The sequence below is a fragment of the Protopterus annectens genome, chromosome 12.part0, assembly GCF_019279795.1.
Source record: "Protopterus annectens isolate FY-2018-M chromosome 12.part0, PAN1.0, whole genome shotgun sequence".
NCBI lineage: Eukaryota > Metazoa > Chordata > Ceratodontiformes > Protopteridae > Protopterus > Protopterus annectens.
In genome coordinates this window covers 997,239,247-997,267,222 of record NC_056746.1, presented here as the reverse complement: position 1 = coordinate 997,267,222, position 27,976 = coordinate 997,239,247, and the positions used below count along the sequence as shown (strand labels likewise).

The following is a 27,976-nucleotide window of genomic DNA, read 5'->3' as shown; positions in this document are numbered from 1 at the left end:
TATTTATTCAATGAACAGTTGCAGCCTTCTAAGGGATTTAACCTAACAGTTTTGTTCAGTGTGCTCATTTGTCACATTGCCCAGGGGTTAACACACAGTTATTGAGGAGCTGGAAGCAGAAAATAAAGCATGCATTTTCCTCCTTATGTTTAAGCATACTTACGTTGTAGCTATAGTGGCAAAACTGACTCTTCTGTGAGCCATTTCCGTTTGGCAGGTATATCACATACTGGATAGAGAACCAACCGCTGTGTTATTAACTGACCATTTGAATGCTGTTACCATGGGCACCATTTCCCAGATAATATCTTTGTTACAATGCTTTTATTCTGTCAGGACAGTAGGAGTTCAGTTGTGAGCAAACTGGATCTTTTCTGTTGCTTTGCCTGTACTAAGTTTCACTCTTAATTTCTCCAAATCTTTTGGGTTTCTAATACCATAACAGGAATGGACCCCATTCCTAAGTTAAAGTACAATTAAAATTGATGAAATTAGTATTGCTTCAATGCTTGATGTCAGCCAGTGGTGCACTCGCAATGTGCCCAGTAATTACTCCTGCAATTTCTATGGAGTTACATGTATTGCTAGCATATCTAAATACGATTGTAGACTCTTTTTTTATAAGACCTGTTGCTCCTAATACTATTGGAACTGTCTAGGTATCTTTCTTCCACACTGCTCTCATTTCTGCCTGCAAATCCTGATATTTTATGACTTTTGTCTCTCTCTGTACACAAGACACTGTACTCACTGGGTGTGGTGATTTCAATGATCAATGCTACTTTTGTCTTCTTTTCTTGGACCACTATATCCAGTTTTCTAGCATCTGTCTTTTGAACTGTTGGTAATGGATGATCCCATGTAATGTAAACTTCTTCATTTTCTATGATGCTTTGTGGCTCATGTTTCCAGTGTTTTTCAGCCACTTCAGTACCATAATGTTTACACAATCCCAGTGCAACAGTCTTGCCATATTATTATGCCTTTCAGTATGCAGTCCTTCTGCCATTAGTATGTCGCAACCAGCAACGAGGTGTGCAACTGTTTCCAATTCAGTTTTACAAAACCTACATTTGTCTGTTTCTCCCACATGTTCAATGGACTTTGTAAACCAACATGTACGCAGCCCATTATTCTGGGCCACCAATATTAACCTTTCACCTCTTGGTTTGAATTTGCCTCTCCTCAACCATTCCTGTGTTTGTTCCTGATCAACATGAGGTTCTACCAGAAGTTTTCTATACTTGCAATTATATTCATGCATTTTCCACATTTCTTGCCTCCTCCTGGTCCTTCACCCTATATTCTTTCTTTTGCTTTTTTTTTTTTAATCTATTTCTGGTTTGATTTCCATTCCATATGCTTCAGCTAGATTAAGCAGAGAAGTCATCTTAGATTTATTCTCCTCATGTTTCAAACTTTCACTATGTGTGGGACTTATGAGGTCAGCAGATTTGTATGGAGTCCCACAACTGCAGATCTATACATATAATCAATTTCAAGGAGGCCCGTCCCCCCTTTGGAATGGGGAATATATAATCTTGTTATGCAGAGATTTTTATAAATCATTTGGTGAGCATGAAGCATCTTTCTTGCTTTCCTATCTAATCTATCCAACATGTTTTGGGGCCAGTCAGTCACTCAAACACTACGTTAGGACAGCAAGAGCAAACTGGTTTATAGCCTGGATGTGGTTCCTAGATGTCAGTGCTGAAATTTTTAGTTTATTTGCGATAATGCATGATAGATCCTGGTCTGTTCTAATACTGTGCATTGTTTTTATCACATCTATCTTTCTTAGTATTTTTGTTGATCTGTTTCCTCTTCTATACTCTTCTAACAGTGACACTTCTTGTCTTAACTACTTTATAGTTTTCCCCATGTGATATTTCCATGATGGTATTCAAATTATCCCCTTCCTTTCCCTCAATACCCTGTGTTCTTGTGGTAGCACTTTTATCAGTTATTAATCTAGCTGCACAGTCATCATCATCATCTTCTTTCGGCTGTTCCCGTTAGGGGTCGCCACAGCGGATCTTCTGTTTCCATTTCTTCCTGTCCTCTGCATCATGCTCTTTCACACCAACTGCCTGCATGTCCTCTCTCACCACATCCATAAACCTTATCTTAGGCCTTCCTCTTTTCCTCTTACCTGGCAGCTCCATCCTTAGCATCCTTTTCCCAATATACCCAGCATCCCTCCTCAGCACATGTCCAAACCAACGCAATCTTGCCTCTCTTGCTTTGTCTCCAAACTATCCAACCTGAGCTGACCCTCTAATATCCTGTCCATCCTAGTCACACCCAGTGCAAATCTTAACATCTTTAACTCTGCCACATCCAGCTCTGACTCCTGCCTTTTCGTCAATGCCACCGTCTCCAACCCATATAACATAGCTGGTCTCACTACCCCCTTGTAGACCTTCCCTTTCACTCTTACTGGTACCCGTCTGTCATAAATCACTCCTGACACTCTTCTCCACCCATTCCACCCTGCCTGTACTCTCTTCTTCACCTCTCTTCCACACTCACCATTACTCTGAACTGTTGATCCCAAATACTTAAACTCATCCGCCTTTACCAACTCTACTCCCTGCATCCTCACCATTCCTCTACCCTCCCTCACATTTAAACACATATATTCTGTTTTAGCCCTGCTGACCTTCATTCCTCTTCTCTCTAAAGCATATCTCCACCTCTCCAGGGTCTCCTCAACCTGGTCCCTACTCTAACTACATATCACAATGTCATCTGCAAACATCATAGTCCACGGGGCCTCCTGTCTGATCTCATCTGTCAACCTGTCCATCACTACAGCAAATAAGAAAGGGCTCAGAGCTGATCCTTGATGTAATCCCACCTCCACCTTAAACGTATCTGTTACTCCCACCGCAGTCCTCACCAATGTCACACTACCCTCATACATATCCTGTACCACTCTTACATACTTCTCTGCCACTCATGCTATTTATTTCACATGTATGTGCACTTGCATGCAGGTTGAGAGTGGAGGTGTGTAAATAAAGTTACTGTTTGTCAGCATGAGGAATTAAATCACTGAACTATTAATAAGTCAAGGGTGCAGCATTTGATTCCTTACTTTCTTTCTTCTCCATTTGCCTAATACACGACACTGAGCAAGTTGTTTAACCAGACAGTGCTCTCACCTCGCCCATGAAAAAGGACATGTCCAGAAGGCTTACCTAATTACTAAATGAATAAAAAAGTATCACTGTGACGCCCTCTCAGTCAAAGTAGATGTATCCTATCAGAAAGTAAAATTCTGAAACTAAATAGTGTCCCCATATATGCATATGTATGGATCTGGGTATATTTATCAGCATCTTAACCTGTCCTGGTCCTGTATACGGTCATCACAAGTTTAAAACTCTGTTCACTGTAGGATGCTCTCCAAATACTCTCCTTAAACATAATATTCTCAACCTCTTACTGAAATGACATTTTTTTACACAACTGCTGTCTGTACAATCCACTATGATGCACATGTGCTGTCTCTTTAGTAACTTATATTCTAAAATCTTAGAATGCATAAATGTAACTAATGTTTGTGTACAAATCTAAATAGAAATGTAACTACTGTGTTTGACTGGAGAGTAGTATAAACCATTGTAAACAAATGGATTTTTTCTCTCTTTTCTCCCCAGACCTCCGCTGAAAATGGGTATTACCCAGTCAGACTTTCCCAGTAAACAAAGACACACATACACATTCAAGCAAGGGCAGGCCCATCATAAGTTTCAGCTTCAAGGCCTTGAGGTCCTTTAATCCAGACTTGATTATATGTTAGTAAAAGTGAAACTCATGCCCTTCATTTCATTAAATGCCTTGCTGTAACAGTGTGGACTAGAGTTAATTACCCCAATAAGATGCTACAACGTACAGATGAATATTAACAAACAGTTAATGTACATAGATATAAACAACATAAAATTACATATTTATATCTGCAACAAATCACTTTCAACAGTGCATCTTTCCTTAATCAAGCTCATGATTATAAAGCCTTTTGTCTGAAAGTGGCTAAATAAAATGTGCACATATTTTAAATGGTGGGAAGAGCTGATAACTGTACACACTTATCTACTCTACCACTTTGTAAAATGATTTCCCTAATTTTGCAGGCATTTTCCAAGTACATGTTTTAGAATATGATTGCCTACAGTTTATCTTAAGCTTCCCTCCCCTAAACTTTTTTATTTCAGTGTCGTTGACCTATCCCAGCTAACTGCTCAAATTCAAAACTGGATCGTTATGACAACTGGATTTTATATATATATATATATATATATCTACAGCTTTAAGTGTGTACAGTTATCAGCTCTTCCCACCATTTAAAATATGTGCACATTTTATTTAGCCACTTTCAGACAAAAGGCTTTATAATCATGAGCTTGATTAAGGAAAGATGCCACTCAACCACTGCCCATAAGGCATAACAACGTACCCAACACACTAGTCATAGGTGACTTTATAGTCAGGCACACTGATGTTCTACTCACCAGGCTAAACAAGGAGAAAGTTACTGTCAGCTGCCAGGATCCGCCACATAATGCACGCTCTCAGGTCACTCCACAACAAGTACAAATATGACACTGTCATTGTCCATGTTGGTGTGAATGACCTGAGGTGTACCTCCCTGGACTACATGAAAAGAGACATGGAGGAGCTCTCCGATCTTGTATCCCAGACAGGTATGACCCTAGCCCTGAGTGGCATCCTGCCATCACCCAGAATGATACCACAGTACAAGGACAAAATGATTGACTTCAACAATTGGCTAAGCTTCTGGTGTCATTCTAAGGGGATCCAGTATTTCTCTGCCTGGGACGACATGATCGACAGACCACAATGCTTTGCCAGAGATGGCCTGCACCTGTCACCCTTGAGATTCTGGATACTGGCTAAGGCTCTTGCCACCCCTATAGTGCCTTTTTTAGGCAAGGTTCAAATGACAAATTCACCACCGTAACGGGTACAAGCAAGCAAAATCTGAGGGTAAGGCTACTCAATGCTAGAAGTCTAAACCTCAAAATGCACTCACTCGAGGCACTCCTTAAAATGGAGAACATCGACATCTGTGCAGTGACAGAGACCTGGTACAGAGCTCCAGACAGCACCCCTGCGTTACCAGGCTATAATTCATACCACACCTTTCGGCCACCTAACCCGGAATGAAGCACTAACGGTGGAGGCGTGTCCATATCCACACTTCCAGGCTAGTTACACAGCGTAATACATCCGAGATTATCCAAGTGCAACTAACTCTGGGCAAGACCGCAATCCAGGAAAACTATTCATGTACCAACTCTTTTGCTCAACGTTTTCTGGAATTCATAAATTCCAATGCCTTGGATCAAATTATTCACACCCCCACCAGGGGTAGCAATATCCTAGACCTGGTCATTACCAACATGGGCAACCGGTGTTCCACACCAGAGGTCAATTCCTCGTTGGTCAGATCCGACCGCAAGCTAATCACCCTAGACATCCACATCCCTCCCCCACCCCCAATTAGGGAAACCACTGTATAAAACTTCTCCAAAGCCAACTTCACGCTTCTTAAGACAGAAGTGGAAAAACTTTATGACACCCATACAGACGGAAAATAGAGGTACGACTGCTGAATCCTACACAAATGCACTTTATAAGCACTTACTTGAGTGCATGGATCATGCTATACCTAATAGAACCAAGATGCTATCCTCCAAAAAAAGGAAGCCAATCTGGTGGTCCTCTGCCATAAACAAACTCTACAACAGAAGAAAGAAACTGTTGCAAAAAAGAGTAAAATCCCTTGACTGGAGGAACTCCCTGGTCAACCTCAGTAAGAAGCTGAGATCCCTCATAAAATCCCCCAAAGCTAGTTACGAAAACAAAAGTGCCACTGACTCTAAAGACAACCACAAAGCATTCTGTAGCTATGTCAAGAATCTCAATGGCAACACTCAGAGCTGCTCTGAGTTACAGCACAATGGCACTAAATATACAGAACCAACTGATATTGCCAACATCCTGGCAGATAGGTTCATTGCTAACTTTACCCCCCTCTCACCCCCTAGAGAGCCCATCTCCATACCGGAAGAATGCAAAGTTCCTGTAATCACGGCTGCACAGGTAAAAAACACATTCTCCATAGCCAAGAACACAGCATCCATGGGACCTGACAATATCCCAGGCTGCGTTCTACATGAACTACTGACACCCTACCTAAGTACCATGTTCAATCATAGTCTCACCTCAGGCTTTGTGCCCACTGAATGGTGCACTGCGACAGTTATCGCACTCCACAAAGGGGGAGCCATCACGGACCCCGGGAACAACTGCCCCATTAGCCTGACGAGCCTGGTCTGCAAGGCCATGGAACGTATCATCATGGAACTCATAAACAAAGACAGTGGTAATCTCCAAACTGTGGACCCTACCCAGTTTGGGTTTGTAACAGGCAGATCATGTCTCCTAAACCTGACTGACTTCTTTGAAGCAGTCACCAAAGCCATAGATGAGGGTAAGGTGGTTCACACAGCTTATCTAGATCTCGCCAAGGCTTTCAACACCATCCCCCACTCTGGAATTCTAGATAAGCTCACTAAAGTAGGTATAAATCCCTATGTCACAAGATGGGTTGCCAACTGGCTCACGGACAGAATCCACACTGTGAAAGTAGCAGACTCCAAATCCGACTTCAGACCAGTGACAAGTGGAGTACCACAGGGTTCAGTCCTGGGTCCTCTCCTATTTGGTATCTACTTCTCTGAAGTACAGGCTAACACAGAAGGTCTTTGGCTAACAAAGTTTGCAGATGACTGCAAACTAGGAGCCACGATGTGGACATACTACAAAAGGGCCTCACTGAGACAGATGCCTGGTGTCAAAGCCATGGCCTGAAGCTCAATGCCAAAAGATGTATTGTCATCCCCTTTGGTAAAAATTCTGTACCCATGAACTACCACATAAGTGGTAGTCTACTTAACGCCGAAAGTGTGATAAGAGACCTTGGGACACAGGTGGACAGTAGTCTCTCCTTTGATAATCACATCGCCACAGTGGTCAGGAAATCCTTCTACGTGGCTCACCTCATCACAAAAGGTTTCTCATCCAGAAAAAAAGAGGTCATTGTTCCCCTCTACTCATCACTCATTAGACCCATTATACAGTACAATGCCCCTTTTGGTATGTACCTCACAAGACATCTACAACAACTGGAAAGGCCACAAAATACCTCACAAAGAGGATTACTGGCCTCAAACAGATGCCCTACGTAGACCGTCTCAAAAAACTCCAGCTTTACTCTGTCGCATATCGCCTACTCAGAGGCAATCTCTGCCTAATATACAAAGCTATGTCAAACCCAGAGCTGTTGGACATGCTCCACTTAAAGAAATCACAATCCCTCCGAGCTACACGCTCTAGGGACCTAAACCTTGTCACCACAATAAACAGAACATGCTGGAGGGATAGATTCCTGTCCCAGAGACTTCCCATACTCTGGAATAGACTACCTATCTATGTCAAAGCTCCTCATTAGCACTCTTCAAGAAAAATCTTGATGATTGGATGGGAAATAGGAAATTCACCCCAGGGAATCACCTCTGTGGCTCTGCTCGACAGGGGCACAGGAAAATAATTTTCTTGGGTGGTGAAAGCCAGGGTACCTTTTGGCTAGGCTTATATAGGCCCTAGGGCTAATAGCCTACCTATGAACCTAAATAAATTTGTGTTTGTGTCTTTTGGCTTTTCCCGGTTAGGGATCGCCACAGCGGAACTCCGGTCTGCTAATGATTGGCAGTAGATATTTACGAGGTGAGTTGCCAGCTCTGACGCATGTCTCCACACAGAAGACGCTCTAGCTGAGAATCAAACAGGACAACATCTTAGTGCGAGTCGACAACGCTACCGCAGCACCACCACCGCAGTCATATGAACCTAAATAAATAAATAAATTATATATATATATATATATATTGTAGTAAGAACATTTTCAGATTATTAACAATAGTAGAATACAAGCAAGTACACCACTCACATTTTATTTCTGAAATGTTAAGCTTCTTAGAATATAGTTCCCTACGCGTGTAACAAATTCTGTAAATCCCAAAGACTTTTCTTCTCAAAATCATGTCTATATTGTATACTTATATCACTGAAAACAGTTTCAAGTTGAAAACTAAAGAACAGTAAAACAATTACTTCTTAAGTCTAATTATCCACCACAGCATGTGCATAACAATGCACACATTAGAACATAGCTCGTAAGTATTTGTACAACTCTAGTAAACGTCGCGTTTTAAGGCAGGGTATTCTTACTTAATCTCGTGGTCGAAGGTGTTCTTACTTATTGTCATCGTGATTGGGAATATGTTTGTTGAAAGCAATTAAATAAAACTCTTTCACAACCATAAGCTTTTTAGCTCTTCCCTTGTTTAACATTTAGCAAATGAAACGTCAAAATTAATCTGTAGATGATATGCATAGCTCTCAACCAATCAGAAAAAAAACTCAAGATAATCAAGGACTTATACAATATTCGCATGCGGTTGCCAACTTTTCAAATGTCGAAAGTGGGACATTTTTGTAGAAATGTCAGATTTTACAGGAGAAAACATACCCTTGACTAGTACAAAGGATAGAAATTCACTTTTTTGCCAAATTAACATCTTATTTTTGTAGCATTTGAGTTGCTTATGCCATTTCACATAACACTTGGGTATTTCTGATCAAAAATAACTGTTTTATGCAATTAAAGACAACTTAGATTTTTTTTTCCTAAAATCTCAGGACATTTACCATTTTTTTCGTATGACACAAATATGCAAAGAGGGACTGTCCCTCGCAAAGTAGGACAGGTGGTAACCCTATTTTAGTATTATTGACTTGAAACGATAACAGAATAAAAGGACGTGAACTAATATGTACTTATATCTTTAATTATATAATTCGACACCTTTTCCAAAAAGTCACAAGTTTAAGGACGGATTAACAGGGACAGCCGCGCTAAAATTTAAGTAAAAAATTAGGGACAGTTAAGAAAATATGCGCGTATATAAATTCATACACGTTACTCTTGTTTACATTTCGCGTGTGTCCGGGTGCATATATACAATACAGAACTATACACTTAAGTGTCTTTTACCCATTCAGTTCCCTTACTTAACACAGCAATTCAGCGAAGAAACTTTCCCGTCACTAAACAACTACAGAGCTTGCTGGCACGTGATTGCTATTCACGTGACATGTTACGTTTTGTACTTTCAAGATGACGACTCAAAAGCTGCAGTCTGAGGATAGTCGATTGAATGACAGATATTCAGTTTTGCTTCCTACTTACAATGAAAGAGATAATTTGCCTATTATTGTTTGGTTGTTGGTGAAATGCTTTACAGAAGTAGGTGGATATTTCATCTGATCTTTTGAAACAGATTATTCTGGCATCATTTAAGAGACCGACTGGGTTGCTCTGAATTGGTGACTGAAAACTGCCTTGTTTCCCTTTCCAGGGTGCGTGGAATACATGTCAGCTGTCCAGATTTTTATTTTTGATCAGTTCCTCATAAAATTTTGTGTTTTCTGGATTTTTGCAGCAAGTTACTGACAAATGAGTTCACTACATAATGACATGCATTTGAGTTTCAGACTTCATAACCTTCAGAACATGTATGGTAACAGAAGACCTCTTATTCTTCTTCTTTCGGCTTTTCCCGGTTAGGGGTCGCCACTAGGGTTACCACCTGTCCCACTTTGTGAGGGACAGTCCCTCTTTGGGCAGTTGTGTCCTGACAAAAAATTGTAAAAATGGCAAATGTCCTGAGATTTTAGGACAAAATTATTTCCTATATTTAATGTAATAGTTGCATATAACAGTTATTCTGTATCTAAAATACCTAAATGTTATAAGAAACAGAATAAGCAACTAAAATGCTACAAGAATAAGCTTTTATTTAGGCAAAAAAGTTAAGTTCTAACCTTTGTACTGACCGTGGGTATGTGTCGGCCTGTGAAATCTGATGTTTGTACCAAAAATGTCCCACTTTGGCCATTTGAAAAGGTGGCAACCCTAGTCGCCACTCAGAGGTGGCACAGAGATTGGTGCAGTTTGTTTGGGTATAATGTAGTCATTATTTCTTATCTTTTCTCACAGTCAAACTTCAGAGTTGTGCACAAAAGTTCTCTATGGCTTGTGTGTTGCCTGGGAACAGAGTCGTCATTATTTCTTTTAACTTTCCTCAAAATCACACCTTAGTGGTGAGTAGAGAAGGTCACTACAGCTTGTCTTGGGCAAGTTTACTGCATAGGAGCAACAGGGTGGAATAAATTACTGTATTTTTTTTTCTTTTTCTTCATAATTAAAATCGGCGTATTTTTCCGTTAATGGGGCAACAGTCTTCGGGAAACAGAACTGTTGTGGTCCGCGAAGACTGCTGCCATGTTAACTGAATTAATGGAAAAGTACCAAGGCATTTATGGATTTGGCGGCACTATGCACAAATATAAACCAGTATAATTATAGTTTGCATTACATGGTGTTTTTTCTATTTACTGAGGAATATGAAATCATGTGCATAGGATCGTACTGTGAGAAGTCGTGGAACCATAGTGTTTAAGTAACTGAACAGGTCACAGCAGACATCCATTCCTTCTCTTTAAGAAATAAACAGCTTTGTCAGGAGACAGGGAAATGGCCTATTCATACAGCACCACTGCTTTCAAGGTTTGCCAGTTTCCCTGCCATGCCTTTTCATTGGAAACGTCTTCTGTTACTTTACAGAAGAAGTTGGTTGGTTCATGCCTGCTTGCTTTCCATTCATTATGTTTGGGATCATATTTCTTTCCTGTCTCATTTCTGGCACAACCACATAGTCCCCGAAAGTAAACCCTGCCTCTTAAAAAGTAGAGCACACAACATGTGGAACAGTAATGTTTGCTAAGTAAAAAAAACATTTTCGCTAATTTATATATGGATTTCATTAACAGTAAATAGTCATGAAACTGGATTTTTTCGTACACAATCGGGGCCAATTGATAGTTATCTATGTAAGCTTGATCGTTCAGTTGTAATGTAGTACCTTAAGTCTGTTAACCAGAAGTGTGTAAAATTTAACAAAATCTTGTTTTTTTATAATGTGTTACGAAAACAAATACTTTTTATACATATGTGGTCAGCAGACATGTTAACAAACTGGATTACAGCTGAACAATCGCATTGAAAGTGTTGCCCCAATAATGGAAAAGTACCAAAATCAGATATGTACACAGGTAGCTATCTTCTAGACATGGGGAAAGGAGCATGCTGCATACCTACAAATCACAATAATAGATAAGTTGCCCTATCTCGTTTTCATTTTTACTGGTTGGGTTTGGAACAGATCCTCAGTTCCAACTTGGCCGTATACTAAACCTCGAGCTCTTCCACTGGCTTGTGGCTGTATCCCTGTCCCATCATGCGCTATTAAAGTTCCACAGATCTTGTTTGCCGCTAAACAGATCGGGTGCTTCCATTTCGGCTCGGGCTAAGAGACAAAACTTTTACTCATTATTTGAGAAATTTTTTTCTACTTCCTTATTGTAAATTTAGCGAGTAGTGTTTTCTTAACTTTCTAGTTAGTTTAGGAAAGTTCGTTGCTATGTTTTTTGTTTCAGGCTGTCATTTTATCATTAGGCCTTTATTCCTTCCCTGTCCCGGTTTAAATTTCCATACTATAAGCCACTTTTAGTTAGAGGGCTTTTCTGTTGTTGTTAATATTTTGAAGTTGATAAATAGTTTAATCCTACTGTTAAAAAAAAGCATCCGCCCATTTAAGTTAGAGGGCTGCCGCTGCCCATTTTAGTTGGAGGGCTACCTTATTTTTTCCCCTTCCTTGTTTATAGAGCTTCTTTGTAAAAAAAAAAAAAAAAAAAAAAAAAAAAAAAAATATATATATATATATAATTTTTTTTTTATATGTATATATAATTATGTGTATATTATACCTTTTGTAGTGTGTTTTGATAGTATGTTAAGTTTTTTGTAGTTGTTAATTTGCTCTAGTTGTGGTGGACTGTGATTTTTGAACATGTCCAAGGAGCATACGGAAACTAAGCCTTCTGGCTTCAAAAAATGTTGTAAATGCAGTCAAAAGATGTCTTTAACAGATGCCCACACTGTTTGTGTCTACTTCCTGGGAGCAGTGCATTTACAGGAGTCATGTTCAGTATGCCATTCTTCAGCTCCAGAGTACTCCTTGAAAGAAAAAATAAATTGATAGTGAGAGGCTTGCTGAAGTCCCCCTTCCAAGAAGCTATAAAAGAAGGTCCAGGCGCTTCAAAACCACAATCTGCAAAATCTGACAAATCCACCAAGAGATGATCTCTCTCTTCAGGACAATCGGAGCCAGCAAAAAAATTAAGCAAAGTGGTATCCCTGGCTCCGAAGACTACTGGAACTGCAAAATCTCCTACATTGGCACCAGCTGTTTCGGTGTCAGTGGAGTTTGAACTACGGAGCCAGTCCACAGAACTGGAACCAGTTACTCCTGTTCTAAGGTCCCCTATTCTGCAAACAGATTTTCTACTCTTTCCTCCAAGTCCTCCAGGAGTCTTTCAGACGATGATGTGAATCGGGTGGTGTGTAGATTTCTAAGGACACTGGTGCTGGCCAAACTCCTCTCTGCTCCAACCCCGGAGGGATTAGGAACTGACCAAGACTTCCCCGTCTACATCGATTCCTCCTCTGAGCCGACCTGGGACCTTGGAGCCGGAATGCCTGGAACCGATTGTAGTGGAACCATCAGTGCCGAGAACCATCCTGGGATCTTCGGACCCATCCAACACGCCTGCAGAGAAGTGTAGAGTCAACACCAGTAATGTCTAATAAAACACGTTCTTTAATATATACTTTTTTTAAAAATAATAAACATGTTCTGTCCTTCTCACAATCGGTCACCAACTGGTTTCAGAGTTACCTGTCTGACCGCTAACAATCCGTTGTATGGCAGAATGACATATCTCCCCAGCTACCTGTCTCCATAGGGGTTCCCCAAGGATCCATCCTTGGACCTCTACTCTTCTGTTTACACTAATAATCTAGCCTCTGCCACCAAACATGGCACACTCGTACAATAAGCAGATGACTCGACCATCATCTGCTCAGCCCAGTCCCTACCAAAACTGCAAAAAGTCACACAGGAAGCCTTTTCCCCTGTTGAAACATGGTTATCCGATGCCCGATTAATACTCAACCCAAACAAAACAAAACTAAACTACTCATCTTCCAACCCACCAAACATACTCAAAACAACTCTCACTTTAACATCACGGCAAAAGACAACACCACTATATACCCAACTGAACACACCAAATTGCTAGGAGTGGAAATAGACAATAAACTAAAATTTCACATTCACATATCCATGACTATAAAAAAAGTCCACAAAAAACTAGGAGCGTTATACAGAAATAGGCAATTTCTCACCAGAGCAGCAAAGATTTCAATAGCAAATTCCCACCTTATCTCCACCCTACTTTATGCCTCTCCAATATATACCAACCTAAGGCAATATGATCTAAACAAGCTAGACACCTGCTACAACAAAATCGCCAAATTCGCCACAGGGGCATCCTACCATAGTCATCACTATCTCTCACTTGCTGAACTGGGCTGGCTTGAACTCCTTCACCTCCTTCAGTGGTATCAACTCTCACTCACCCACAAACTAGTAAACCATCCACTAAATGTCCCATCCCTCCGGAATCTACTCCAACCCTATCGCACCACCAGACCACTAAGATCCAGCAGCAAAAATCACTTGCAGATCACTAAAGCCAATAACTCTGCTGGTGAAGCACTATTCTCTTGCGCCATAGCCAAATTATTGAACTCACTCCCACCCACAATTACCTCCATACCATCATGCACTCACTTCAAAACTTTACTAAAAGCGCAACTAAAAACATGCTGGCTATGCCCTTGCAACTCCCACTCTAATATCATCCACCCCATCGAACCACTACCTTTCTTTCCACTCCACTAACTACCTTGATTATAGCAAGCTCAGATGCTCCTAAGCCAGTACTTATTATACAGCACAAACTTCTTCTTCTTGTAACATTTGTTAATGTCTGGTATGCACTTCACAGATAAAGATTCTAGTTGTCTACTGATGTACTATGTTCTTCATCTGTAAATATGTTGTATGTAATTGCTATGTAAATTGTTATTCACTATGTAATCCAATGTATATACTGCCTGTTTATTTTAACTGTGGAGCTTTTCTCCCCGGGCCTCCGTTGAAAATGGACCTACGCCCAGTCGGACACTCCCGGTCAACAAATTTAAATAAATAAAAAAAAATAAACAAATAAATAAATAAATGTTCTAAAAGTTACACAAATCGCTTTCGACTTCAGGTAAAAACATTAGACAGATAAGAAAGTTTAAATACACTCCACGTTCTGAACATTGCTCCAACAGCCAGTAAATGAAGGCTGCCTATTACTCATTAACTAATTGCTGATGAGTGTGTTTTCCATGAACTGTCTATGCTTTAAACTACAAAGTGACTTTATACTTGCAAGCAATCATAAAAATGCATCATTACCTTCACTGTAATATAGCCTATTTGCATCCCATATTCTTAAAAAAGTTTCTTTCTATTAGAAAAAAAATGTGTGTGTGTGTGTGTGTGTGTGTGTGTGTGTGTGTGTGTGTGTGTGTGTGTGTATATATATATATATATATATATATATATATATATATATATATATAAAACAATGCATATATATGTATATATTAAATACTGTTAAAATAACTGATTAAGACATTCTACACTGTTAAAAATTATAACCATAAATGGTCGGTCTGGCATTTTGTGGATGAAAGCCTATATACATACTAATGCACAAAATTACTTATGAAAATATATTGACTATCAAATAATAAAATGTTACTACAACCATAATTATAAAAGTCTTTGGACCTGACATCTGCTCCGACATCCTCTGTTCTGTCTGAGGAGTCTAGGAGCTGACACTCTTCACTCGGGTCTGGAGAGGGGAGACGGATCGGATATTTGTCGGATCCGAACTTACCTCTTGGGGCACCTTCGGAGCCAACGCCTTTGTTCAGGGGATCTCTCCTGGCTCTTCTGAGCTGGAGATATCATTGGATCAGGGGAGGGGGGGCTTTTGAGCTGATGAGAGCGCTCCATGCAAAGTTCTGACATTCCTCCCCCTAAGGCACTGGTGTCTGTCTCTGCACCACACAATCCACAGACCAGCGGAGACCCTAGGCCTCAGGGTACCCCATCGGGTGATCCCCTCTCTTCTGAAACCTCTCCAGAATACCATTCTGAGGAGGTCTCTTGTAAGAGACTCTGCAAGAGGAAGCATTTAGACTCCTCAGAGGAGTCAGTCACCTCTGACACAGACCTCAATGAGTCTGAAGGGTCCCCATGGTCGCCCCCTGAGGATGTTTCCTTTGCAGACATCCTAGAAATCCATAAGCAGAGAGGTGGCTGGAAGACCATCAACCCTTCTGATGAGGAGTCTGTTTACCTGAAGACCTTTGGGTCTCGCCCTTCAGCAAGCTTATGGAACAAATGAGCTAAAAGGCGTGGGAGTCTCCAGATGCAGTGAAACCTGCCCCTTCTGATAAAGATTTCCTGTCTAAGGGTGTCCCTGTAGATGCTACGGTGGTGGCAGCAGCCACCAAAAAGGAACTTTCTAAAACATCCTCTTCTGCCCACCCCCATCCACCGAATAAGGAGCTTCGCACAATGGACAGATACGGGAAGTGCATGTTTTCTTCAGCAACTTTTGCACTGAATGATCTGCCGCATTTTATAAGGCTACAAAGAGATCTAAAGGAGCTCCAAGGTACAGTAGCTGCAAGGGTATCAGATAAGCTTTCCTGTCAGCTCTCCACCTTAAATTCTGTGCTCAGCTCCTCCATGAAACTCATTTCTTGTGCAGCAGATGGAGCGAGCAAAGCAGTGGGTTCAGTTATTTCCTTAAGGAGACATTCCTGGATGCGTTTGTGCGACTTTATGGAACCTTTTAAATCTTCCTTTTATTAATGCCCCCTTCAATGGCTCGTCCTTATTCAGGCTGAAGGTCAAGGACACCCTAACTAGGTGTGAACTAGAAGGGAAAACTCTCTCTGCTGTAGGAGTCCGTTTTTCTATACCTTATCCGAAAGGGAGGAAAGATGTGGTTCTGAAAAGTCCAGAAAGTTTTTCAGGACACACGTGGTGACTCTTCCGCCAGGGGCAGAGGGGGAAATACAAATGGAAGATGCCATCCACGTGGCAGAGGGGGTCCGCAAAATCAGGACGATAGGGATTCTTTCCACGGTAGGCCCTTTCAGCGCTCTTGAAGGGAGGCCCGTCTGTCCATCTCTGGTGGCAGTCGGGGGTCGATTGTCTTTGTACCTAGAAGCCTGTCTGGAAATAACAAGTGAGTACAAAGTATCCTATCTAGAGGCTATTTCATACCCTTTTACCCTTCCTGTCCCAAACATAAGGAGGATCCCAGATGTTCCACCCAGTCAGAGGGATCAGGCAACTCTAGAAATTCAAAAGTTGCTAGACAGAAGAGTCATCCAAAGAGTCCCCACAGACCAGATAGGATCCGGAACCTACTAAAGATTCTTTTTAGTACCAAAAAGAACCGGGGACTGGAGGCCCATTTTGGATCTTGGCAGATTAAACGAATCAGTAAAAAAGACCAAGTTCTGAATGGTAACACTGCAGTGTATTCTTCCCTTTCTGGGAAAAGACAATTGGATGTGCTTTGTAGACCTCAGGATGCATACTACCAAATAAAGATGGACAGACAGACCATCCAGGAGTTATCTGCGCTTCTGGCTGGGAGCCAGTCTTTATGAATTTCGATTGCTGCCTTTTGGTCTCACTACAGCCCCCAGAGTGTTCACCAAGTGTATGGCAGTAGTCATGGCTCACCTGAGATATCTAGGATTCCGAGTGTTTCCATATCTAGACAACTGGTTCCTAACTGTTACCACCAAGTATCTACTACTAGAAACTCTGTTAACAGAGTCTTTCAATAAAGAACTTCATGGGTGGCTTCACTCCACTCATGTGACATCAGGTCAACCATTTATTCCACCACAGCCTGTAGCCACGGTCACCACGGACGCCTCCCAGATAGGGTGGGGGGGCATTATCTGGGAAGGACAGTCCAAGGCACTTGTCAGGATCTCGAGGCCCATTTGCAGATCAATATCCTAGAGATGAGAGAGGTGCTTTTGGTATTGCAAGCACTACAAGACTCTTCCGCTGGGAACAATTGCAGTACAAACAGACATGTCGGTTGTCTGGCACATAAAAGGGACCAGGTCCTACTCCCTTTGTCAAGAGGCCCTGAGAGTATGGCAGTGGGCGACCTCCTCCCAACACTTTCTGATAGCAACGCACATCCTGGGGAAATCCAACGTGATGGCAGACAAACTCAGCAGAGCAATTTGTATACTTCACAAGTGGTCCCTAAAACAAGAAGTAGCGGAAATGATCTTCTGCAAATGGAGCCAGCCTTGCTGCAACCTTTCTGCCACATCCATGAATGCCAAATGCAACAGCTATTTTGCCCTGATCCCCCCTCTGGGGGGAAGTCACCAAGGGATGCACTTGTACACGATTGGCCCTCGGGTCTCCTTTACACCTTTCCTCTGATACCCAAAGTTCTTCAGAAAGCCAGGTCATTGGGAAGCAATCTGATTCTCATCGCCCCATACTGGCCTCGTCAATTTTGGTTCCCCTTCCTTTGGCCTCATCTTCAGGAGAATCCATGGGTTCTGGACCCAGTTCCAGACCTTCTGACTCATACGTCTGGAACCTTTCACCCTTGCCTTCAAACCCTCAAATTTGCAGCTTGGCTGCTCCCATTCCAAATATAACCAGGCTTCCTGACCTTACTCCTTCTGTCAAACATATCTTGATTTCTTCTCATAAGGCCTCAACGAGGAAATTGTACTTGAGTAAATGGAAAAGATTTTCTTCCTGGGCATTAAGTAATCACATTGTTCCCTTTTCTGCTCCTGAAAGTTCTATCCTTGAATTTTTAACTACCTATTTAATGAAGGTGCAGCTGCAGCTACCATCTGTGTGCAGTTAGCAGTGATATCTAATTTTCATGCAAGTGATTTAGCCCCAAACCTGATGTCTCACAGACTAGGCAAAGCCCTCCTGAAGGGTACTAATTTGTTAAGACCACCCTTCAAGATCCCTCTACCACCACGGGACCTAAACTTTGTTTTGTCCTGTTTGCTCCCCCCCCCCCCCCGTGAACCTGCATCATAATATGATCTAAAGTTCTTGACATGATAAACAAGTATTTTGATTACCATCACCTGCTAGAAGGGTTTCTGAGCTGCAAGCATTATCCATAAAGCCCCCTACATGCTTTTCCACAAAGATAGAATATCCCTTCGTACAAAGCCATCCTTCCTTCCAAACGTATGCTCAGAGTCTAATTTAAATCCGTCCAGAGAATTACCAATGTTTTTTCCCAGCTGTGGCAACAAGGCAGAATATATGCTTCACCAACTGGACATCCATAGACAATTACGTTTCTGCTTACATAGGAAAAAGGACTTCAGAAAATCTGATCAATTATTTGTTTCATTTTCAGAAGCAAAGAAAGGTGCTGTTGTATCTAAGGTCACACTTTTAAAATAGCTTTCAGATTGCATTGCTTTTATATATAAATCTAACAATGAAGTTCTTCTCTGTAAAGTCAAAGGTTATTCTACGAGAGCCATGGAAACCTCTTCCACTTTTCCTTCTAGACTTCCACTTGATACCATCTGTGTTGCGTGACTTGGGCAAGATCTCATACCTTTATCACTCATTACAAAGTGGATTTGGCCTCCAGGAACAGGGCCTCCTTTGGGTCCACTGTCCTGAAGAATATACTCCTGTGAGCCACCCGGAAAACATGGTGCTAGGGACACTGTCCCAACCAGTAAGAATGAAGGCGAGATAGGACCTCGCATAAAGAAGCTATGTACTCCCCATGATGATCCATTTGAGTTGTCCATCTCGCCTTCATTCTTACATCCCACCCTCTTTCCCCCAACCTATGACTCCTGGAGGACCAAGAGGCTCTTTCATTTGGCAAATATGTTCTCTGACCTTCTTCTGTGTCTTTACAAAATGTTATAATAGTACCTTAGGTAACTGCAGTATCAGCAAACAATGTCTGGGGAGCTTTACTAGAGCATGATGGGATAGGGATGCAGCCACAAGCTAGTGGAAGACCTTGAGCTTTAGTATACGGCAGAGTTGGAACCGAGGATCGGTTCTGAACCCAACCAGTAAGAATGAAGGTGAGATGGACAACTCACATGGAACGTAATGATGAGTATATAACTTCATTTTATGCTCTTTCTCATTCTTGTTTAGTTTCAAATGGGCACACAGTAGGTGTCTGCCGTTTGAGTTTAGGGCTGAGGCAGCATGTCGTGTCGATGTGTGATAGCAGCAGTTTAGTTTAATACATCAGTGTAGCCAGTTTCTATACCAACTCCAGAGGGGTACAGAAAATGACTTTTATGAGCTGAAGGAAGGCAGTCAGCCCATTTATAATTTATGTGTCCTCACAAGCATTTTCTTCTCCGTTTATGGATAACGGCTACTACTCAGTTTATTGGTAACTACTGTGTTATCCTTAAACATTAAGCCTTGGACATAACTTATTTCTTTCTCAAAACTAAAAAAAAAGTTACTTTTCTAAGTCATAATTTTTGTTCAGAACATCAATAGTCGAAAGGATGTAGCCAAAAATCTCTAAAATGCACATCAGAACATTGAGAACCTTACACCTGCTGTGACCTTGTGGACCCAGATCCCAGCTTAATTAATTTCTTTCCTAGATAGTTGTTAGGGTATAGTCTTGGCCATTTATAATGTGTTGAAAGGCTGTATGAAAAAGCTGACAAGTAAAACAAAGTTTGATAAAAGCAAAAGAAAGGTGTTATGGATAGTATGAGGAGGCAAGAATGAGAGGGAAATAGCAGAGCCCTTGGGTGTTGGCCAGGGTAACAGTAGACAGCAGGGGTAGGGAGTGCCATAGAACAATTTGCCTAGGGTTCCATATTGTCTAAAGCGGCCCATGCAGTCATTGTTTATGGTATTTAAAACTGAGTGCTTCTGGGTGTGGTCACTCTGAGGCAAGGGATGTGTTATTTGGCAGGGGTGTGGTTTATTTATCAGGAAATGGAAGGATGAAAAGGTGGCAATGCTGGAGTCAGGCCTTGACACCTTTAGAAGTGTCCAGAATGAGTAATTTTGTTAGAGAAATTAGATTTTTTTTTTAGGACAGACCACACTCAATCATTCGAAAGGGCTGAATTTAACTTCATTGCCAAAATAAAGACTTTTTTAGAATATTGGCTATTTCAGTTGTTTGATAACATATTAAGATGTTTAAGATAAAAATGGGATATTTCATGAAATTTACAGCAGCAGAGGACACACTACACAAGTGGTGCAATTACTAGTTAATGCTTTTGGAAGCATCAAGATTAGGATTTGCACAACTTTGCTTCCTTTCCCCACAGATGTGCAACTCCTAGAGGATGGTTGTATTAGTAGGGTTGATGGGGGGGGGGGGGCACTGCTCCCTCAACACCCAGGGTAGACTTGCTAGAGTCCTTTAGGAAATGGGGAAGGTCATTCAGAAATATGCAGTTGAATCACTGGTCATTCAGAAATATGCAGTTGAATCACTCCCGGTTTGCTACAGGTAGAAAGAGGAGCAGGTAATAACTGTAGTAGTAACAAGAAACGGTGTCATGAATTTGTTGTTGCAGTGGCAAATAAACAGTTTTGCCATATTTTATACTAAGCAAATATTCTGTATAAATGTACAGCTGGTGCCACACACGCATCATAATAAACCGTCATTTTCAAATGCATAGTTTTCAATCTCATACCCTCAGAATCGGTTACAAAAGGCCTGGTAGGGCACTTTAATTTGTTTCATTTACTCTTTGCTAATTAGGTAAGTGGAGTAGTCAAACTGATAATTTTTAGCTGCAACCCAAGTACCTTTTGAGAAAAAAAAACAAAATAGTATACAGCACAGTACAGAATGTAGACAGTGACATGATTATATAGTCACATGAATGTGATGCAGAAAAGAACAGTACACTTCCTGTAGGTTGTGGCAAAATTATATTGTGTAATACATCAGCTGAGTTCTGTATCAGCAGTGTATTCATGATCTACAAATAAGAAGACTTTCTTAGGCTGATCTGAACATACTATGGAATGATGCAAGGAAACTTCATTCACTGGAAAAACTTAAAATTTAGATAGCAGAGAAATGTCTTTTAAGGTAAACTTGACAGACATATAGTTAATTCATTAACCACTGTATCTGAAACATTTGCAACTTTTTAAAAAATAGGACAAAGTGCTCTTTTAATTTGGTTTTGAATGAGGGTAATGTTTGCAGATTATTTTATTTTATTTTTTGGTAGGTGTTTCCAGAATTTATGTAATGTTTCCCAATGCTTGGTTTAGGGAAGGCGGCCATAGTGGTGCAGCAGTTAGCATTGTTGCCTCTTTCCGGTTCGATTCTCGGCTGGGGTGCCTGTTTCCTCTGGGTGCTCCAGTTTCCTCCCACATTCCAAAGACATGCAGTAGGTAGATTGGATACTCTAAATTGGCCGTAGGTGAGAGTGTGTGTGCGAGTGAGTGGTATTAACTACCGCAACAGGGCTAGCCGTCTGGTGGTGACACCATGACCCCATATGCAAAATGGGAAAAGGGGTTCTGGATGGATGGATTGATTGTGTTTTTCAGTTTTAGAAAGGAGATATGGAGTGTACAAGGTGTAGAGTGGAAAGCAATAAAATAATACATTTTAAGAAAGTATGACTAGAAATGGCCTCAGAATTAATGTGGTTGAAATAGTAACCCAAGTTGTATAAAATAAAATATTAATTATGTTGGGCAGGAGTGCATGCTAACATTTTTAGTAAGATAGAACTTTGCTAGGGGAGTAAAGACTATATATATGGCTCAAAATTGAATGGGATACCAGTTGGAGTAGTGTGTCACAAGGTTGTCAGAACTAGTGATGGTCTCTGTTGTGCAGAGCATCACTTAATGGATTTAGGTGCTTCCTCAAGTCTAAGAGAGTTAACTGTCAGCTTAAGAAAGGCTATAGTGGTGTGTGGAAAAGAGACCCACTCAAGGCCAGGTGATGGGCCATGGGGTACTGACCAGTGGTAGTGGTGGGTGAGCAGAAGATATTGTGAAAAAGAGCACTGCACCAATAGCTTTTGAAGAATAGTAATTAGATGAAGTTAAGGAGAGCAGAGATGGTTAAGAGGAAAAGCTGGCAGTGTTATTGTTTGAGGGAATATGTAGAAAGGGAAAATAAACCCCTTTTTTGCTACAGATGGAAGAATATAGTGGGTTTAACAGAGATGCCACCTAGGACTGGTAGAGGAAGTGAGTATTTAGTTGAAACTGTGAAAAACAAGGCATAGGTGGGGGGAGTAAGAAGAGGAGGAAAATGATGTTTTGCTGTCAGCAAAGGATGAAAAGAGAGAGTATTAGGGAGTAAGTATACCATGGGGTGTGAACAAGTAGAGATCCTACCTAGTTACAACAAAGTGGGGGGACTGATAGAAATATGGAAGGGTGAAGAAGCTCCACTACCTTTCTGCAGTTAAATAAACTTGTATTGGCTGTGTTGAAATATTGAGAACTTTAGTTTGCATTTTTTTGTAGCACAAGAATTCTTCTTCTTTCGGCTTTTCCCAGTTAGCGGTCGCCACAGTGGATCACCTGTCCGTTCATGATTGGCAGTGGAGTTTTACTGTGTCAAGTTGCCAGCCTGGCGCCCAACCTTCAACAGAAGGCACTCACATGCACGCACTCACACTTAGGGCCAATTTAGAGTACCAATCCACCTACAGCATGCCTTTGGGACTTGGGAGGAAACCAGAGCACCCGGAGGAAACCCACGCAACCACAGGGAGGACACGCAGACTCCGCACAGAAGGCACCCCAGCCAAGGATCAAACCAGAGAACCTCTTGCTGTGAGGTGGCAATGCTAACCACTGCACCACCGTGGCTGCCGTTTTGAAGCACAAGAATTAAGTAATTGTAATAATTGAACAATTGTCATTATTAAATGAAATACTTTATTTTTTAGAAAAATAAAATATCTTAAAAATGCAAGAAGAAACTGCAACATTTTGAGCCAAAAAGTTGGGAACCTACAATTGTGGGGTCTTAATTAGAAAAGACAAAGGGTGTATTTAATACTGGTTCAGTTGAAGACCTATAAACCTGAGCGTTCTTAAGTACAGTGTAGAAAGACTTTGATTGTATGGATTAGTAATGAGTCATTTTCAAGATTTTGGATTTTATGAAACAAAATTTTTGGCTAAGGCTGAAAGGGAGATAATAATAGTTGATAGGCTAACTTGACGCCCTTGGGAAAGAGAATGGTGGCAGAGAGGCAAGTAAGAGCAAAGAAAATTGTTTTGTAGTTGGGTGAAGTAAAAGGTCCATGTGGAAATGAGTAGGAGGGAAGGTAGCATAAAAATCAGTGGGTAGATACGAAAGAAGGTTTTGTTTTGTTGTGGGAGAGGGTAGGTGATAGGGTTAGGAACATGACTTTGTTGCATACTTGGGAGCCATACTTATGTCCTTCCATTGTTTCCTTGTGAATTTCATCCAGTCTGTCTTCCCAATCTTTTATAGCATCCTCTGATTTCTGTAGTTATAGTGCAATCTTTTATATGCCGTACTAATTATCCTTTTTCAACAGCAGTGTCTGTTCTAGATTCAGTAAAAATAAACTCTAACAAAGCAGGCCTTTCAATTAGGATTCCCCTGTTCCTTTTCTCTTTGCCTATACCCTGATATCAGTCCCTAACAGGGAAGGCCTTCTCTAGCCTGCAGTCCAGTTGTCTTCTTGGCCTCTCTTCATTGTGTTACCTTTCCCTCTGTAGTTATTTGCACTGAGTACCTTGGCACCTCTTCTCGAATAAATTCCTTATTGTGGCAGGTTTTCCTGATCAGAGTAACTAACATATATATATATATATATATATATATATATATATATACTGAATGTTGGCATTACTGCAATTTTCTTTAATATGGCTGATAAAACTTTTTATAGTAAAACACCAAGTCCTCAGGAATATTTTGAGTAACTGCTGGGGCTGGGGTTGGCCTTTTCCCCTGTGAGAGTAGGCCCTCCTTTCTAGATATTGTAAAGTCATTCTAGTGCATTAATAGATCTGTATACCTCGGTAAGGTGATTGACTAGAAGGTGTTGATGTCAGAAGTGTTGCAGAGGGCAAAGAAAAAATCTCCAGGAATACTGCCAGAAGGAATAATACAGTACACTGTGGACAATGTATGTGTCTGTACACGCGCGTGTGCTTGCCTATAAATTCTTCTTTTTTTTTTTTTTTGAAATGGTTTAAAAAATATAATCAATTGCATTGTGAATGTATTTTTGGAGTGAAGGGGGAGATGAATGGAATATTTAGTAATATGGTGGAGGAGAGGATTTGCTTTCCTTTATTTGATTAAGGAGGAGTGTGTCTAGTGTTTAGTAATAGTTTGATTTTGTTTGAACATAGATGCTGAACTGTTTTCCAAAATGATTTTGGTTGAGCAGTTTGAAAAGTGACTGATGCAGATTTTTTAAATATAGTTTCACTTTTTAATTTTAAGAGGAGACGTCTGGTTTTCCTATATTTGATTAAGGAGGACTGTGTTTAGTGTCTGGAAATCTTTTGATTTTGTTTGAACATAGTTGCCTGTTTTATCAGGAAAAAGAAATGGTTAAGCAGTTTGAAAAGTGACTGTTACTGAAATTAGATTAAAATAATCTGTACTGAATGTTAGGAAGTGTTATTTATGGTGTCTGTAGGGTCAGTTTTCCATTTTTTTTAAACTAACTTTAAGATATTCAGTGAATGGGAATGGGGGCTTTTGATGTGTGGCTTTCAGGGTTTTTGATTCTGTTATAATGGATTATATTTTGGTTTCTTCTAAATGACATGCACTCACAAGCTAAGCCTGTGTCTTAGTATTTGTAGATTTCCAGCCGTTGGGCTGCATGCAACACTTTACAGAAGATGTAAGCAAAAATAGGTGATTCTTGTAGTTCATCTTCTCCATTTTTTTGAGTTTGTGTGGCTTCATGTTGGTGAGAATGTGGGATGAGTAAAATACGGTTAGGATGAGCACCATCAGAGTGGGTACCCTTTAGACTCAGTGCTAAGAATAGTTTGGCCTAGTGTAACATCTTTTGCCTTTGGTTCCCTGAGAGTGATAATTCTGACTGATAGTCCACAAGATCAGTAGTGCTCCCCTCCAGTGATTTCATATGATTAGTTGGCAAATTGTTACATTTGACCTGCCTGAGCTAGATAACTTGAATGTAGTTTATTGAACAATGAGCTGATGACCAGAAGACTTAAACCAGCCTTGGACATCACCAAGGCTAGTTTTGGAGGATGCACAATGCACCTTCTCTGTAGGGGAAGGAGCATAACAAGGTTAGGTTATCAGTGGGCTGCACTAAGCTGTTTTTATTTCAGTGTTCCCCCATTCTTTCTGAAATATTGAAAATCAAGATGATCAAACACCCCTGAGAAACAACCAGTTGAACTAGCAGTAGGGTAGGCTGAGTTGTCCTGATCTTGTGTGTGATGTCAAATATACAGTGCAGTGGTTGCATTGTCGCCTCACAGCAAGTGATTCTCCTGTTTGATTTTTAGCTGGGGTGCCTTCTATGCCAAGTCTGCATGTCCTCCCTGCTTCCATGTGGGTTTCCACTGGGTGCTCTGGCTTCCTCCCAAGTTACAAAGACATTCATCTGGAGTGTTTCTCCCCGGGCCTCCGCTGAAAATTGGCTTTGTTCTAAGTCAGATTTTCCCGGTAAATAAATGTTAAATAAATAAATGTGCTGTCTTCTTGCTAGTGTGAGAGTCACTGGGTAGTGCTTTAGGATAGGCCAAATGTTGCAAGCTGATTTAGTAAGAGGAAGTGGTAGTTGATTGTATCATATTGTGGATATATTACTGGCACCACAACCATGATTTGAGCTAGTACATGGAATTCTTTTGGATCCAGCAGAGCAGTGCCTTTCTCATGGCTGGGTGTAAAGCAGTGCCATCTTTCATAGATCAGATTACTGATATTTAGATGCTGCATCAGTTGGCAGTGAACACACTTCTGAAATAGGTTTGAGGCAAGATATTTGGTTTAAAGGTGTCAACTTGTGAGGAAGACACCCCTCTAAAAACAGCAGTAGAAGAGGATGATATTGCAAATTAGGCCCTACTGTTACATAGAAATCTCCCTCCTGAAGTAAGAAGCCAAGTTCCAAAACCAAATCCTTTTTTACAGAACATCTCCTTGGTGAAATAGCATGGAAGTGCTACAGGGGTAATGGTTAGCGGCAACACACTGCATAGACAAATCAAAAATCTGTTTGGAACTGTAACAGATAATGTTAGAAGGTATGGAGTATAATGCAGTGCAACTTTAACACATGTATGGAATAGATTGCAACCAATATTGTAATATCTTACTTTAATAAATCTGCTGAATGGAGTATAACCAATATCCCACCATGTATATAATATGTTATATATTGTATAGCTCTTAAGCACTGTTTATCATGTGTATAGATCTTAAGCATTGCTAATCCTTTTTAACTTGCTCTGCATAACTGTATGTTAGTATGATCTGTACCAAAATCCTTATTTTAATGTATGTTAATTGTGATTTCTGTCTTATTGCTCTAATGTTAATATGATTAGTACTCAAGTTTTCAACTGTACTCATTCAAAACTACACTTTTAAGCAAGTGTACATCTGTTTAACTGTTACTGTCAAGTTGAAAGGTCTTTACTCTTGCCTGACAGGCTCTGATCCTTAGTCCAGCACGCTCACCGATTTAACAAACCACAAATAAATTATATTGTGTACTAAAATTTTAGCAATTATGTCACTTGATCTGAATTAAATAAGTATGGGGAAGTAGTTAGTGAAGAGCAAATTGAATACATTATAGTGGTAGACTATAACATACAAACAGCTGGAATATACACATTCAGAGTTGGTAACTGGAGAGTTGGTCTTGTTTGAAAGGAAAGTACTTTCTGTTGATCACAATTAAATGATCACATGAGGGGGCTGTTTATTGTTTCTGAAACAAGCAGAATGTATTAATATTGGTAACATTTTTTTCGCTTGATGCTAAACAACTATAGCCATCAAAAGTGGTTATTGGAAGTGGAGGTATGTGTGTGCATGCATGCAGGGGTGTGTGTGTGTGTGTGTGTGTGTGTGTGTGTGTGTGTGTGTGTGTGTGCGCGCGTGCATATACATATATAAAATGTGTGTGTGTGTGCATGTATGTATATAATCAATAGATCAATTCAGGAATCCACTGTTCCTGCACTATGGAAATCCCTCTTTACTATTCTCCTGTGTAAAGGTGGAAACTCTACAGACCAATCTAACTACACTCAAAGCTTCTTAACTACCTCCTCCAGAACAACTTTCTCACTCAGCATGGTTTCCATCCTAACCATAGCACAACCACAGCCCTCTTATCCTTCACACACGTCATTGCCGAGGCCCTAGATAACAACAAATTCATATCTTGTCTCTTCCTTGACCTTTCCAAGGCCTTTGACACAGTCTTCCATCCCCTACTGCTATCTAAGCTTGCAAATCTAAATCTGTCTTCTTCCTCCCTTACCTGGTTCTCCAGTTACTTATCCTGCAGGCAGCAATCTGTCAAATGTCTTTCTTCCACTTCTCCATTTTTACCTGTCCCTACACCGTACTGCAAGGGTCTATCCTGGGTCCCCTCATGTTCAACGTATTTACCAACAATTTCTACACATCTTGTAAAGAATCCTTCCTTATCAAATATGCTGATGACTCATCCCTTATCTCCAGCTCT

At 40.7% G+C, this 27,976-nt stretch overlaps 1 protein-coding gene across 1 annotated transcript in view; it reads left to right on the top strand.

Moving 5' to 3' along the window:
• Positions 1 to 9,205: 9,205 nt before the first annotated feature.
• DPM1 (dolichyl-phosphate mannosyltransferase subunit 1, catalytic) overlaps positions 9,206 to 27,976 on the top strand; it is a gene marked incomplete in the record, with an annotated part of 580,475 nt that continues 561,704 nt past the window's right edge. Inside the window, 1 exon segment of the mRNA XM_044088984.1 lies at positions 9,206 to 9,403. Within this exon segment, the coding sequence (XP_043944919.1) occupies positions 9,275 to 9,403 (129 nt within the window).